Below are 13,295 nucleotides of genomic sequence, written 5' to 3' on the forward strand. Positions count from 1 at the left end.
CATACGAGTATATAACTATGCCCGACGTCAGAGGGCCTACCGCGAACCACGTTCGACGTGTTACCTCCCTATCACGCTAACGTACGAATTTACAAGTGCGACAGAGAGGCAACACGTCGAACGTGGTTCGCGGTAGACCTCCTGGTCTTAAGGTTTGATGGATGCCCGATACATTCGAAACATATTATGAACCTACCTACCGTTAATTATGACTTTAGTATGAAAAAAAAAACTTCGTTTATTTTTATTTCAATGTCAGTATGACTCATAATAGTTTAAATGTAAATCTGAACCGCGTATTCAGGTACGCAGGTTTGTTAGGGAAAACCCAATCCTATTTATATTACATATGCAAGATCAGCCACGGAGATATAAATCCAGATTTAAAAATAACCTCTTAACAATAGGTTATTTTTAAATTGACAATAAAGTCTCGTATAGATCGTTTGAAGCACTTGGCTTTTACTTCTATAGGTATACTCTGCATCGTACAGCGTACTAAACGTTCGTATTCGCAAGGTGTACACTACAGATTAATAGGTACAATCACTAGTATTATTGTATTAATCGTCTTCCTTAGCCTCAACGGATACTAAGTTCCATAAAGAATTGACGTACGCCTATGCACACGACATTTTTAAATTAAGGTCCATATTTTTTAGATATTGTCCACCGGAGATACAGTAGCGATTCCTTCCGGCCGCGCGCGCGCAGCGGACCGTGCTGTAGGTAGGTAAAGTACCTGTGTACCTACCCTAATTGATGCGTTATTACGACGGTTACAGGTTAAAAAATAAATTACCTTAGTTATATCGTTTAAAATAGGGATGTTTGATTTAGATTGTACATATGAAATAAAATAAAAATAAAATGTATCTAACCCCGAAAGTTCCGTACAAATTATTATTTTTGTATAAGACGATATCACATGGCAAATTTCATAGTTCTAGGTCAGCGGGAAGTACGTACCCTATAAATTTGGATTCCCTTGAGAGTATCGAAATATATGTTTTTTGCGGCATTAACAGCCGTATCTTTTTTTAGTTAACTTAGAAGTTTGATTTTTTCACAGATTAAAGGGACTAGACCTGAGTAAGGGTTTTATTTCAACTCTATACCTCCACGTGTTCCCGAGATAAAGGGTCTTGACAGATTAACAGACAAACGGATGGAGGGACAGACAACAAAGAGATCCTATAAGGGTTCCGTTTTTTCCTTTTGAGGTACGGAACCCTAAAACAACTAATAACTGGAAATCAAAAATTTACAACTTGTTGCAAAATTATAACAGCGTCATTTGTTGAATTTAAACCTATCTAAGATTCTCCGCTGCAGGTGTATTGCAATATTATAGGAAACCGCAATTAAATCAGTCAATCCGTTTTGGAAATATTCGGAAACATTCATTAGATTTAACAAACATACGGCCTCACATTCTAAATGCACATAAGTACCTACATAATACCGTCTCCATTCCGTCTGGGGTAAAAATACCGCAAGCATCAGGGTGCCAACTCAAGCTAAAATAAAAAGTTGTCTATGTCTAACACAACACGAGGGTCGTGTTGTGTTAGACATAGACAATCACATTACAACGATATATTTACAATTATATCAAGACATATGTTTAACGTTTACTTCGTACAATAGTCACAAACCGATGATACATTGAAACCACATTTGAGAACTTAAATGGCCTGGTGGACACTGGACACAATCAGACTAGGGACCACCGTGAACATCGAATCTCGATGATCATCTACCTCCATCCAGAGATACGTGGATTTCAATTTAATTACCGTAGTATGCCCGTCGAGTCCCTCAATTCCCTGCGCAAAACAACCAGCGTGAGACCGGAACCCGTTCGGCAGCACCTCGCGGGCTTCTCGCCGAAACTTTACACCTGCGGTTTTGTCGTACGAGATTTGTTGGTTGCAGCCTGTCCCATAACGTTCACTGATATTGGCTTCACTGTTCTTCTTCACGGCTTGGGAATCACTTGTTTTGTATTTAATAAAGTTCATTTTGTTTCGTCTTGTTGGGCAATTTTCTCATCGAGCCCATTCCTTATATAAATGCGTTCACTATTTTGTGACCCACCACCGCTCACCATCAGGTACGCCGTATGATTTTTGCTACCGACGACATTATACGAAAATAAAAGGTTACTGGCTGCACCACGGCTGCTTATTAATCACCAAATCGCTTGTCAGATATCTAACAAACTTCGTCGCACGTCTACGAGACTACGAAGTACGAATTAGATACGAATCTTCACGCAATTGTCAAAAAAATCAGATTCTGAGTGCTAATCACACTAACAATCCAAGAGTGGTATATTGAAACATTCAGTCATCCATTTCTTCTCTAAAGGATCAAGGACAATACCGTCTGGAAGTAAACAAAAGATAGAGCGGCAACGCAGCTATATTTAGCGAGAATGCGTTGATTACAGCGGTTCGCTAATTGTGACAATTAGTTGTGCGTTGAACTTACGCTGGAGTCGCCAAACTGACAGACGCGGTTTGGATAGGGAGGGGTGATTCTATGAACACTGGAGGGATCACATATCGATATTAGATTGGAATCGAAGAATTAGTCTTGTGCACTTAAGGATGCACAAACGCATCAGTGGACCTTATGTTAACGAATTTAAATGTCAATTAACAGTGGGCACAATACTATAAGTGGTAGGTACAATGCATATAAAGCACGCAAACTCATTAGTTTCACGAAAAATAAAAGTTAACAATTATAAAAAGTAAAATATAAATGAAATATAAACAAATATGAAGAAAAAAAAACGAAATAGCTGTTGCTTGATTGTGGTTTGTAAAGTTTTTCAGCAAAGTCTGTATAGTTGAAAATTCCTGAACCTTAGGCGTCGGTGAGCTATTGACGTGCATTTCCCTTACAAGTTGGTGAAATCCGTCTGTTTCAACCCTAATAAGTAACAACGACTCCTATGAGCAAGATATATTATAATCAATGATCAAACGAAATATTGATTGACAATTTTGAATCAGCCATATGCAAAATGGATGTAACATCATCAATTCATCACTATATGAACGATCATCCCCTATTAATCAATACATACATACATATAATCACGCCTATTTCCCGAAGGGGTAGGCAGAGACCACGGATTTCCACTTGCTACGATCCTGACATACCTCTTTCGTTTCCTTCACTTTCATGACATTCCTCATACACGCTCGTCGGTTTAGGGTGCTCTTGACCTGGCCTTTCTTCAGGAACATACCGATTGAAATGTGCTTAATAATTGATCATTTCCGGCTTAACTTATAGCTTCATCAGTCACTGACCACTCAGTGCCACAGTCTTTTATAACTCCTTTATAACCACAGATCTAGAATGGCGCTTACGCTTGAATATAAATGAAGTGCAAACTGGAACTAATAACAAGCAAAACGCATAACATAACATGTACCTATGAACATTTAAAACGTTTCCAAGGTTCGCTTCATAGCGGCCGCTAGCAGCCGCTTTGAATGTAACAAAACGTTAAGGTTCGCGGATGGATACTACGAAAAGCTGTATTCAGGAGATAAGCTGAGTGATTCTGATTATATCTTGAAACATACTCTTACAAAAGCAAATCATTTACGTAATCACATATTATTTCTGAAATTAATATGTACTTCCAATGATACAGCATCGGCATCATTCCGATTTTGATGGCACCTTTGAATTTGACAGTCAATTTTTTAGAGCTGCGCTTAAAACAGATGCAAGAAGATCTAAAAGAATGTAGCCGGTTTAACGATTTATCCTTGAATAAATTGTTAAGTAGGTTAGTGGTCGACTCGCGGGCCTATTATCAATTTTGGTGGCCACCGGGCCAACTGGCAAGTGCGGCGCCGGCTTGTTGAATAAGCGGGTAGCCTTTTTGTCTCATTCAAGATTGTTCATGCTATAATCTATACTTAGTCACATGTACATACATAATAAACATGATATATCTTAGTATAGGTAAAGTATGCAAGGTTTATTTTTAATACAAAAAAAGGAGGAGTTTATCATTCAGCCGTATTTATTTATATAGAGTCAGACCAAGTTAAGTCGGCAGCGATTTTGATAGCCCAGCCGGTGTACTTTCGTTTGGCCTAAATACATTTCGCCAAATTTCATTTTCCAATAAAGATATCGCATTAGTTTCATTTCCCAAATGAATCTTTGGCAAGTTTACACTTCGCAATGAAATTTTTTTTTTAATAAAATGTAAGTTTACAGTGTAATATATCTAAACTAACTTATTATAACGCATAAAATACAAAAAAGATTATAACTAAAGTAAAGAAACATATCTAAATACATATATTTACAAATAAAAAATGGGGGCTAGCTCGTCGCCCGATGGTAGGGTGCCCAGAATCATTTGTATGGTCAAATTATCATTTGCCATAATTTTACTTTGTCAAATTTTATTAAGACAAAATTAAACGTTTTTAATGGCAAAACTTATATTCCAAAAAGATGTATGGTAAATTTTAAGTTCCCAAATTTGGCAAATAGGCATGTCTATTTAAATTTGTAATATTTTTTTTTGTGTTAGAGTTTTTATTTTTTATATCATATCTACTCAAATTCACGAGCCGAGAAAAAACTGTCTCATTTTTAGGGTTCCGTAGTTTTTTGTTGTCTATGACCATAATCACAAATTGAATGAAATTTTGGAGACCTTTTTTGTCGTATCATTAGGGTCGGAAGAGCTCGTGATTCTGACTAGAAATAATATAAGTATTCACAATTCTTAAATGCGAGTTGGGGGTCTAGCTACAGTCAGAGTGTGGTTCCCAAATAAATTGCAGTCGGGTTGCAGTCCGCCTGTATTGGCCCCAAGTAGGATCCAAAAAAAATGTTTATATATACTTAGTGGAGTCAGACTACTAAGCGCGGTTACACCTTTACGATTTATGATTCTGACACATCTCACTTAATTCATAATTCTAAATCGTAAAAGTGTAACCGCGTTTAGTAACTGCACTAACCAAAAGCGATTATTTTAAGATCCTGATGGTTATTAGGATGCCAGTTAGGGCGACAGCATTATGTAAGGTATGTATTTAACATGTCTAAGTGCTTAAAACACTTTATACACCTTACTTCATTCAGTCTTCCTAACTAGCATCCTATCTAGTTTCCTAACTAGGATACAGAAAAGTTTACCAGCCGTACTGCACTGAACTGTTTACTGAATCTTAATTACTGATTTTTTATTTTATTTGTTTATAGATATATGTAATTCTGAAAAGTTTATTAGAGATAGTCTTTTCATGATTATTATATATATATGGTTCACAAAATCCCATTCGTTCGAGTTAAATTAAGATTAATACATAATTATAAATCTTATACCAAATTTATGAAAATAACCAAGGTTGGTATTACACATATTTCAATTGAAAGCAAAAAAATAAATACACGCAATGAAAGAAAAAAATAATATAAATACTAATATTAAGCTCTCTATTGAGATGTAAATCGTATGCCATACAATATTTTGGGAAATGTAAGTTATTCCTATGAAGAAATCATATCAAGAGATACAAAATAAAATATGTTCATATGAAGAGATACACAAACACGAGAATTCGTAGGAAAGATCTCACAAAGGGAGATACCTCATATAAAGGCGTGGAGAGGTTCAAGTATCTTGGCTGCTTAGTCACGGATACCAACTAGAGAGGGCGAGATACAAGTCCGGATCCAGAACGCTCTACGCTGTGCGGCTGCCCTGCACAAAGTGTTAGTGTCCGAGCTAATGACCAGGAACACTAAGCTCTTGATATACAAAACGGTCTTAAGGCCAATCCTTATGTACGGATGCGAAGCTTAGACACTAACACAAAAGGAAGAGCGCGCGCTACTGGTAGCTGAAAGGAAGATCTAACGTACGTGGAGAGGATGGAACCTGGAGACTCAGCAGGAACCAGGAGATTGAGCCGAACATCATTGGAGAAACGAAAGCCACCAGACTCCGATGGCTCGGGCACGTAGTCCGGATGGGTGAGGATCGTGCAGTCTGGAGGGCATACTCTGGAGTTCCAAATGGCCGAAGACCGTCTGGACACCCTAGGTACCGCTGGAGACACGAAGTGCAAAAAGACCTTAACGAACTCGGCGCCGTCGACTGGACAGAAACGGCTTTGGACAGCGAAGCATGGCGGTCTTTGGTGTCGGAGGCCAAGATCCACTTCGGGTCGCTGCGCCACAGCAGTAAGTAAGTAAGTTATGCCTAACGATAATGGCGTAAACGCCATCAACAATAAGGTCCCTTTGAATAAGTAAATATCGTCACAATTATACGAACGAACAAAAAAATGAATAAAAAAAACGGACTATTTTTGATCAATTTTAAAGCAGTTTACTGAAACACTAATCGACTTATTTATTTTAAACTTGACTATATCTACTGTTTTCATTAGTATTGAACTCGAACAATTTTGTGGTAGTTAAGTAGTGGGTTTTTTCCCTAGTAGAAAAGGTGGGGAAAAAAATCCCAACAGTTACCACTGGTAACAACTTGGTGGTATTGGTGGTAACTAATGGGAAGAACCCGTAATTCACGTTAGGCGATTCGTCTTCTTTGTTAAGCAAGTAAGGCTTTTAAGGATTCGTGTCAAGGGTCCAGTTCTGATGATGGCTTCCATGGGGAATTAAGGGAACTCCTCAAATCCTGATGGATCCAGACCTTGAAACTTGAAACGTACCCGAAGTGCAAAACTGTTTAGTAAGTAATATAACCGTTGAACCGACACTGGAAAAATAAAATTTACCTTTAAAAATACCGTAATAAAATAACAATACTGCCCACCTTAGCAAATTTCTGTTTGGCCCAGTGGTTGACTGGTAGAGAATGCCTCAAGGCATTAAGTCCGCCTATTGTACGTCACGTCTTGTACTTGTGCAATAAAGTTTAAATAATAATAATAATACTGGGCACCAATAATCCCCCAAGCAACTATTGGGCAGTAAAGTCGTTAACTTTTATATATTCTACAGGAAAGACGCCTGTTTTCCGGAACGTTGTTGACCCCTCAAAATAAATCAAGTTTTGTTTACATTGATAAACTACGCAAGACAGGTATATTAGGTACTATATATACCTACGTACCTACCCATGGAACAAATATAGTTTATAGCCTTAAAACAAAAATAATAAAATTGTCGTAAATAAGTGTACCCAGATAAGTCGGTTGACTAGGCTGCGACTTGCGGACAAAAGTTCAGCATACCTACTTATATATTTTTCTGCTGACTATACCAAACAGTATATTTGTAATAATTAAAGAATATACTTAGGTACAGTATAGGTCAAAGCAAGAGTGTCTATTAATTAATGTTTAAATACAGCAAACGGGAACCGGTAACGGGTATATTGCCGCAAAACAAACCTGGAAAGGACATTTTTCATTGCACCGATCCACAGCTTCCGCTCCAAATTTCTCGACGATGGCAGTGTAATCGCAGCCAATTGGCTGAGCGGACAGAGCCAATCCGAGCAGCGCGAGCACTAGCCATTTGTGCCAATTCAGTGGCGCACTCATTGTGGACACCATTCACTCGGCATATCTTCACAATCACATCACATCATAGTCCACCTAAACGTCAGTCAAAACACTTTCTTTTTGGGTTCAATCGTGCAGGCGACGAAGTTGGTCCTTCGATCGACTGCGAGGCATATCGCGCGCGTTTGAAAGGAACGGTTAGCGTAGGAGGGTGCGCGCGCGCCGCGAAAGCTACTTGCGGACTGAAGCCGCGCGCTACGAAGCTACGGTTGTGCGACTATTCTGTTGTTACGGTTGGACGCTACTAATATGCTACCTGCCGGCTTTATTATGCTACAATTATGTTGTTGTATATGTGATTACATTGCTGAATTACATGTTTATATATGGATTTGAGAGCATTAAATGTTTTATTGTATGCATACAGTAAAAGTAGAGTATGTTGGCTAACAAAAGTTGTTGCGGAAACCGAAACCTTAACTTTTTTAAATAATACAATATAGATGCATCTAAACAATAATATATAACACATAAGTAATTTGTACATAATTAATGACAAGTGGCTCTGTGAGCTGTAGACCTCGCGATAAGCTTAAATAGTGAATTAATGTTAACCAGGGGATGAAAGGCACCCATTTCTGTCGAGGTAGTTTGAATAGTCCGAGACTCACATGGTGCCTTTCACCCGAGTTAAACTCTACTCTTCGTTTCGAATACGAGGAAAGTAAAATACATTTGCATTTAATAAACCACGGCTAAGTATAAACTTCAGTAGTATTTCTTGAGGATACTTTCAATTAACAATTTAGGTAAAAATATCGTTATTTAATGGAATGGGGAGTTCATTATCAAAATGGAAATTGTACAACAAATCCATTTAAAACCAAAATTTTAATTGCTTATCGTAAAGTAAAGCGAAAAAAACGTACTTAGAAAGTACAGTGCTCTAGAGTATCATTTTCTGCACACTTTTTAGAACAACAACGACCCACTTTCAGAACGTGAGAAATGTATAATTACTTATTTAAGTCACAAGTCCAGCGTCCAGTGTACAGCGAATTCACAAGTCTTATATGCCATAGACCCTACTGGCGCTTAAGTCGTTTAGGAAGACAATTTCCGCCATTTTGAACATTTACCAAAAAACAAAACGACAAAAAAATGTATAGAACTACCAAACCTGCTCATGAAATTTCACAAGAATTGGCTGAGAAATGCGACCTGCAGAGGAGAACAACCGGACATAGGTACGAAAGCATTTTTGTCCAAGCTGAAACAGAGACCTTCACTGAGGCTCGGTTAATTAATATGTATGTATACTATACTAAGGAATAACTAAAAATGTGCAATAAATAAAAAGTAGGTTGCAAGCAAATGACTGCAAATGGGGGGCACTCGATACATATTACATTGTAACTTTAAATGAAAATAAATCGGCCAAGAGCATATCGGGCCATGCTCAGAGTAGGGTTCCGTAGTTACTCTTCCGTCACAATAAGCTAAACTGGAGCTTAAAGTATAGTAGATTATTAACCAAGGGATGAACTGTGGATAGTACGTCTTTTTACTATGAAGGGGAAACTTTTTGCGATAACTCAAAAACAGCTAAACTGATCATGTCCGCTATAGTTTTCATTTAATGTATTTTTTAAGCTCTACTTTCACGATTTTTTTCATATTTTTTAACCAATGGTTCTAAAGTTGGAGGGAGAACACATTTTTTTTTCGGAGAGATTATCTCCGAATATATTCACTTTATCAAAAAATGTTTGTTGAAGACCCCTATTAGTTTTGAAAGACCTTTCAAACGATATCCCACACTGTAGGGTTGCAGCAAAAAAATAATAATTCAGCCCGACTTACGTGTAGGGAAGGTACCCTAAAAAAAAATTTTTTAGATTTTATTCTACGACTTTGTCGGCTTTATTGATTTATATATCCATGCCAAATTTCAGCTTTCTAGTCCTAACGACCACGGAGCAAAGCCTCGGACAGACAGACAGACAGACAGAAAAACGGACATGGCGAAACTATGAAGGTTCCTAGTTGACTACGGAACCCTAAAAATACTACTCGTAATAAAAATCAACGTGTGGTTCTAGTAGTACATCATTCGATAGGTCTTTCAAAACTAGTAAAAGGTGTGTTTTAAAAGTTTTGGATTAAGAGAACAATTTTGAAAATAATTGCTTCTAAAGTCCAAATAAATCTGTACGGTACGGAACTCTCCTATATGCGTGGCCCGATACGAACATAACCGGTTTCTTTTTTTGTTCGCGCATTCATAATAAGCCGAGCTGCAAAATTGCATGGACGCATTATGAATGAATTCATTCAGTGTCCATGCAATTTTCCGGCTGTACACCCGGCCCGGTGTACAGCCACACCTCTTTGTAAATAGGTACAGTCAGCATCAAAAGTCGCGGATCATTACGCATCAAAACTATCTACCATTCTACAGAATGTCTCCCACCATGGGGCTTTAAGAGGGCGGGAGCTGAGATTTCAATATTTTAGATGAATATATATCCGTCTCGCTAATGGTAGAGGTTCCTAAAACTAGTGCGATAAGGAAAACGCCAGGTTAGGCGAAAAATCCTGCGTATTAAAAATCTCAAATAACGATGTTTTGTACTCGACTGTTTCCTCCTCCAAAACTTAACCAAATGTAACGAAATTTTGAGATCTTAATGGTAATGAAATTATCTGTGTCGGACTGTTTTGCTTTTTAGGCTATGCATTTCATATATGGGCGATGGCCACGGGGAGGGGAAGTGCCATACATTCAGTTAGAAACCGTATCCAAACCCCGGTGTCACGGGTGTACCTACATAAAAAAAGGTCTTGGCGTTTAATACATTATGATGGTATACTTTGCTAAAATATAGTTAGTTTCTTTGGCCATTAAAATCTGGCTAATACTAAAACACAACTGGGTTTCACTTTACACAAGGCTAAGGAATTGAACCTTAGGTTCACTGCAACATAATGCATTTATAACACACTATCCGCACGGTCGTTTCTGGGTGCGTAGCCATCGTGCCAAACGTTTACGCTCCTCGTAGTGAACGAAACGCAGCTGTCACTGTCGCACTAATATGGAAGAGTGATAGAGAGAGTTGACTATGCTACGATACGGAGCGATAACGATTGGTACCTTGGCTAAGCACCCTGTTCCCTTAGTACCATGATGAACTCAACGGTTAGATTTATTTTTGGCGTGGGCTCGTTCACATAGAAATAGCGCGGTAAATCGCGCCAATATACTTAATAATAGTAAAAACTGACTTACGTATTGTATAGGAGCGGTTTTCGACTTAGTGTTATGACAGCTAGTGAAGTTAACAATCTTGTGACAATATTACATGACCAAAATATTGCAAAGTTGCTACAATGAAACAAAAAAAATTAATCTGTCTTAAATAATGTTAAGTGTGGTGATGGGTAATGTAATGACGGCTGGAATTTTTTTAAAGTACGTATTCGTACTCGTACTCTCACATATAGCTGGCTCCCGCTTTGCAGAACTGCAATCAAGTCAGGGGAGTAGGTACTGAGTAGGTTTAAGAAGTTTAAGGTGCGATTACACTCCGATCTGTTGGTGGGAATCTTACGCAAATTAGGCAATCTTCACATATTGCAGATCCGCACGCTGCTCTAGTGTGTGAGCAGGACATCGCTATAAATGCATAGCGCTGTTTCACACACACACCGGAGCCGCGTGCGGATACGTACGAGTGTTAACCGCGTTACATGTGATATGGACGATATGGTCCGCGGAATGTCGTTAAAGCGTGGGATGACCTACGATTGGATAGACCACGGTTAGATTAATTGAACGAGCGCGCCGGCCTTGTTGATGCTTTGATATACGGCATTATAAACTCTCAAATTGGGGTTAACGATCTATCTGAGAAAGTGAAGTATGTTTTTATCAAGTCAAGGTTTTCCCAAGGGACATATATTTTGTAAGGCAATTCGAAGGACCGCTCTGTGCGAGAACTAAGAAGAAAACCGTTAAAAAAAGACGTCTAAGATATCACGCATTTGCCATCTCCTTACCGAAGTAAGCGTATATTCGTTGTAAATTTCTGTAAAAGTAAAAAAATAATTTTAAAGCAAGAACAAGTTGTATGCAGTCGGGTTTAAAGGACCATTATTTATCGAGGCTCATAAATATTATTATTACCCTTGTATAATTAATATCGTCGTTAAAACTCACCTTAAAACAATCCATGGCTTTTCGTTTGTAACCTCAATCAGCCGGGAGCAGCGTCAGCGGCTAGAAATCATTTGGCTAACAGCTCAAACGCCTGTTGAAAAGTGCAGCGCAAAATGTTCTTCTTGCTCAATATATATTAAATCCTGCGAAAGGAATTATGATGTGTGATTACAGTTTTATTAGTAAGGCCCTGGTTCACGATCTGCAATGCGATTCAATGTAACGCTGTAGCTACGCAAGTAGGTACGCACTCCAAGCAGTGTACGTGAACCAGAGAACACGAACTTAGTAGTCAACTAAAATCATATTATTCTTTGTACCTCGAATCTCGTTTTAAGGCTAAAACTTGTAGCCACAGACTGTTACACGTCACGTCTCATAAGTGTATTTGAAGTTGAAGAGACATGTCGAACTTACGATATGAAAACACAACGTACGAATCAGTTTATTAGTTATATTGAATAATATTTCTGACATACCTAAATAATAACGCCATCTATGGGACGAGTATGTTCTGATTATGGTTTATCTTGGCAGAGTAACAAATGTAACGATTTTATGAAACAGCTAATGCTTACACATACCGGTTACGCGTCGGTAGATGGCGATACAATGTATATATCGTTCTTACTGTTTTTTCTAAATTATCTACCTTGAATACCTAAATTATCTTGAATGTAAGACTTGATTTTATGTCTTTATGAATAATTACCTAGTTCTGTTACTCGATTTGCAACCTCTTTATTTAAGTTAAAACAAATGCTACCGAATAAATAAAAAATTACATAATGTGGTGGATTTGTGAGCTATAATTATATACCACACATAACGCTTATCTCGTCGTATCTATAATAAATTGGGGCTTAAAAGAGAATTAAATCGCAGTAATTGCATTGCACAAATGTGGGCATCCGTCAAACATGATTTTGAAGTTGCTTGAAAACCTAAAAATCAACAAAAAAATTGTTTATCGCACAATTAATAGATACAATAGTACTCAGAGCTTCGATGACCGCAAGAGGTCTGGAAGACCACGCACCGTTCGGATCCCAGCTCTAATAAAGGCAGTGAAGGCGAGAATTGCAAGAAACCCCGTCCGGGAGCAAAAGTTGTTGGCAAATACAGATGTCTGTGAAGAGAAGCTCCCTAAAAAAAAGTTATCAATGAAGACCTTGGACTACACGCTTACCGCAGACAAAAAGGTCATTTGCTTAATGGACGATTAAAGACTATGAGGCTAGAGAGAAGTCGCGTGCTATTGAAGCGGTACGCACAAAATGGCCACCGAAAAATACTATTTACAGATGAAATTGTTTTTACGATTGAAGAATGTTGTAACCGCCAGAATGACAGAGTGTATACAAAAAACAGTCAAGAGGCGATTGCGGCTGTTCCGAGAGTGCAACGAGGCCTACCCTCTTATGTGATGATTTGGCTGGGTGTGTCATACTCAGGGCTAACACAGGTTCATTTCTGTGAAAAAGGTGTGAAACTGGGGCCAAAGTTTACCAGGAAACCGTTCTCGAACCAATAGTGAA

General features: G+C 38.2%; 1 protein-coding gene across 4 annotated transcripts in view; it reads right to left on the reverse strand.

The window, feature by feature from the left end:
• LOC133522890 (proto-oncogene tyrosine-protein kinase ROS) overlaps positions 1–12,473 on the reverse strand; it is a 70,051-nt gene extending 57,578 nt beyond the window's left edge. For 2 of the 4 annotated variants that reach the window (XM_061858353.1, XM_061858354.1), the window contains exon 1: positions 7,422–8,535. In XM_061858353.1, coding sequence (XP_061714337.1) covers positions 7,422–7,586 — 165 coding nt within the window. In that variant the 5' untranslated portion in view covers positions 7,587–8,535. Of the gene's footprint in view, positions 1–7,421; positions 8,537–11,757 lie in introns of those variants that run through there. The other 2 variants (XM_061858355.1, XM_061858352.1) reach the window with 2 other exon arrangements.
• Positions 12,474–13,295: the final 822 nt, after the last annotated feature.

This window comes from Cydia pomonella, chromosome 11 (genome assembly GCF_033807575.1).
Source record: "Cydia pomonella isolate Wapato2018A chromosome 11, ilCydPomo1, whole genome shotgun sequence".
NCBI lineage: Eukaryota > Metazoa > Arthropoda > Insecta > Lepidoptera > Tortricidae > Cydia > Cydia pomonella.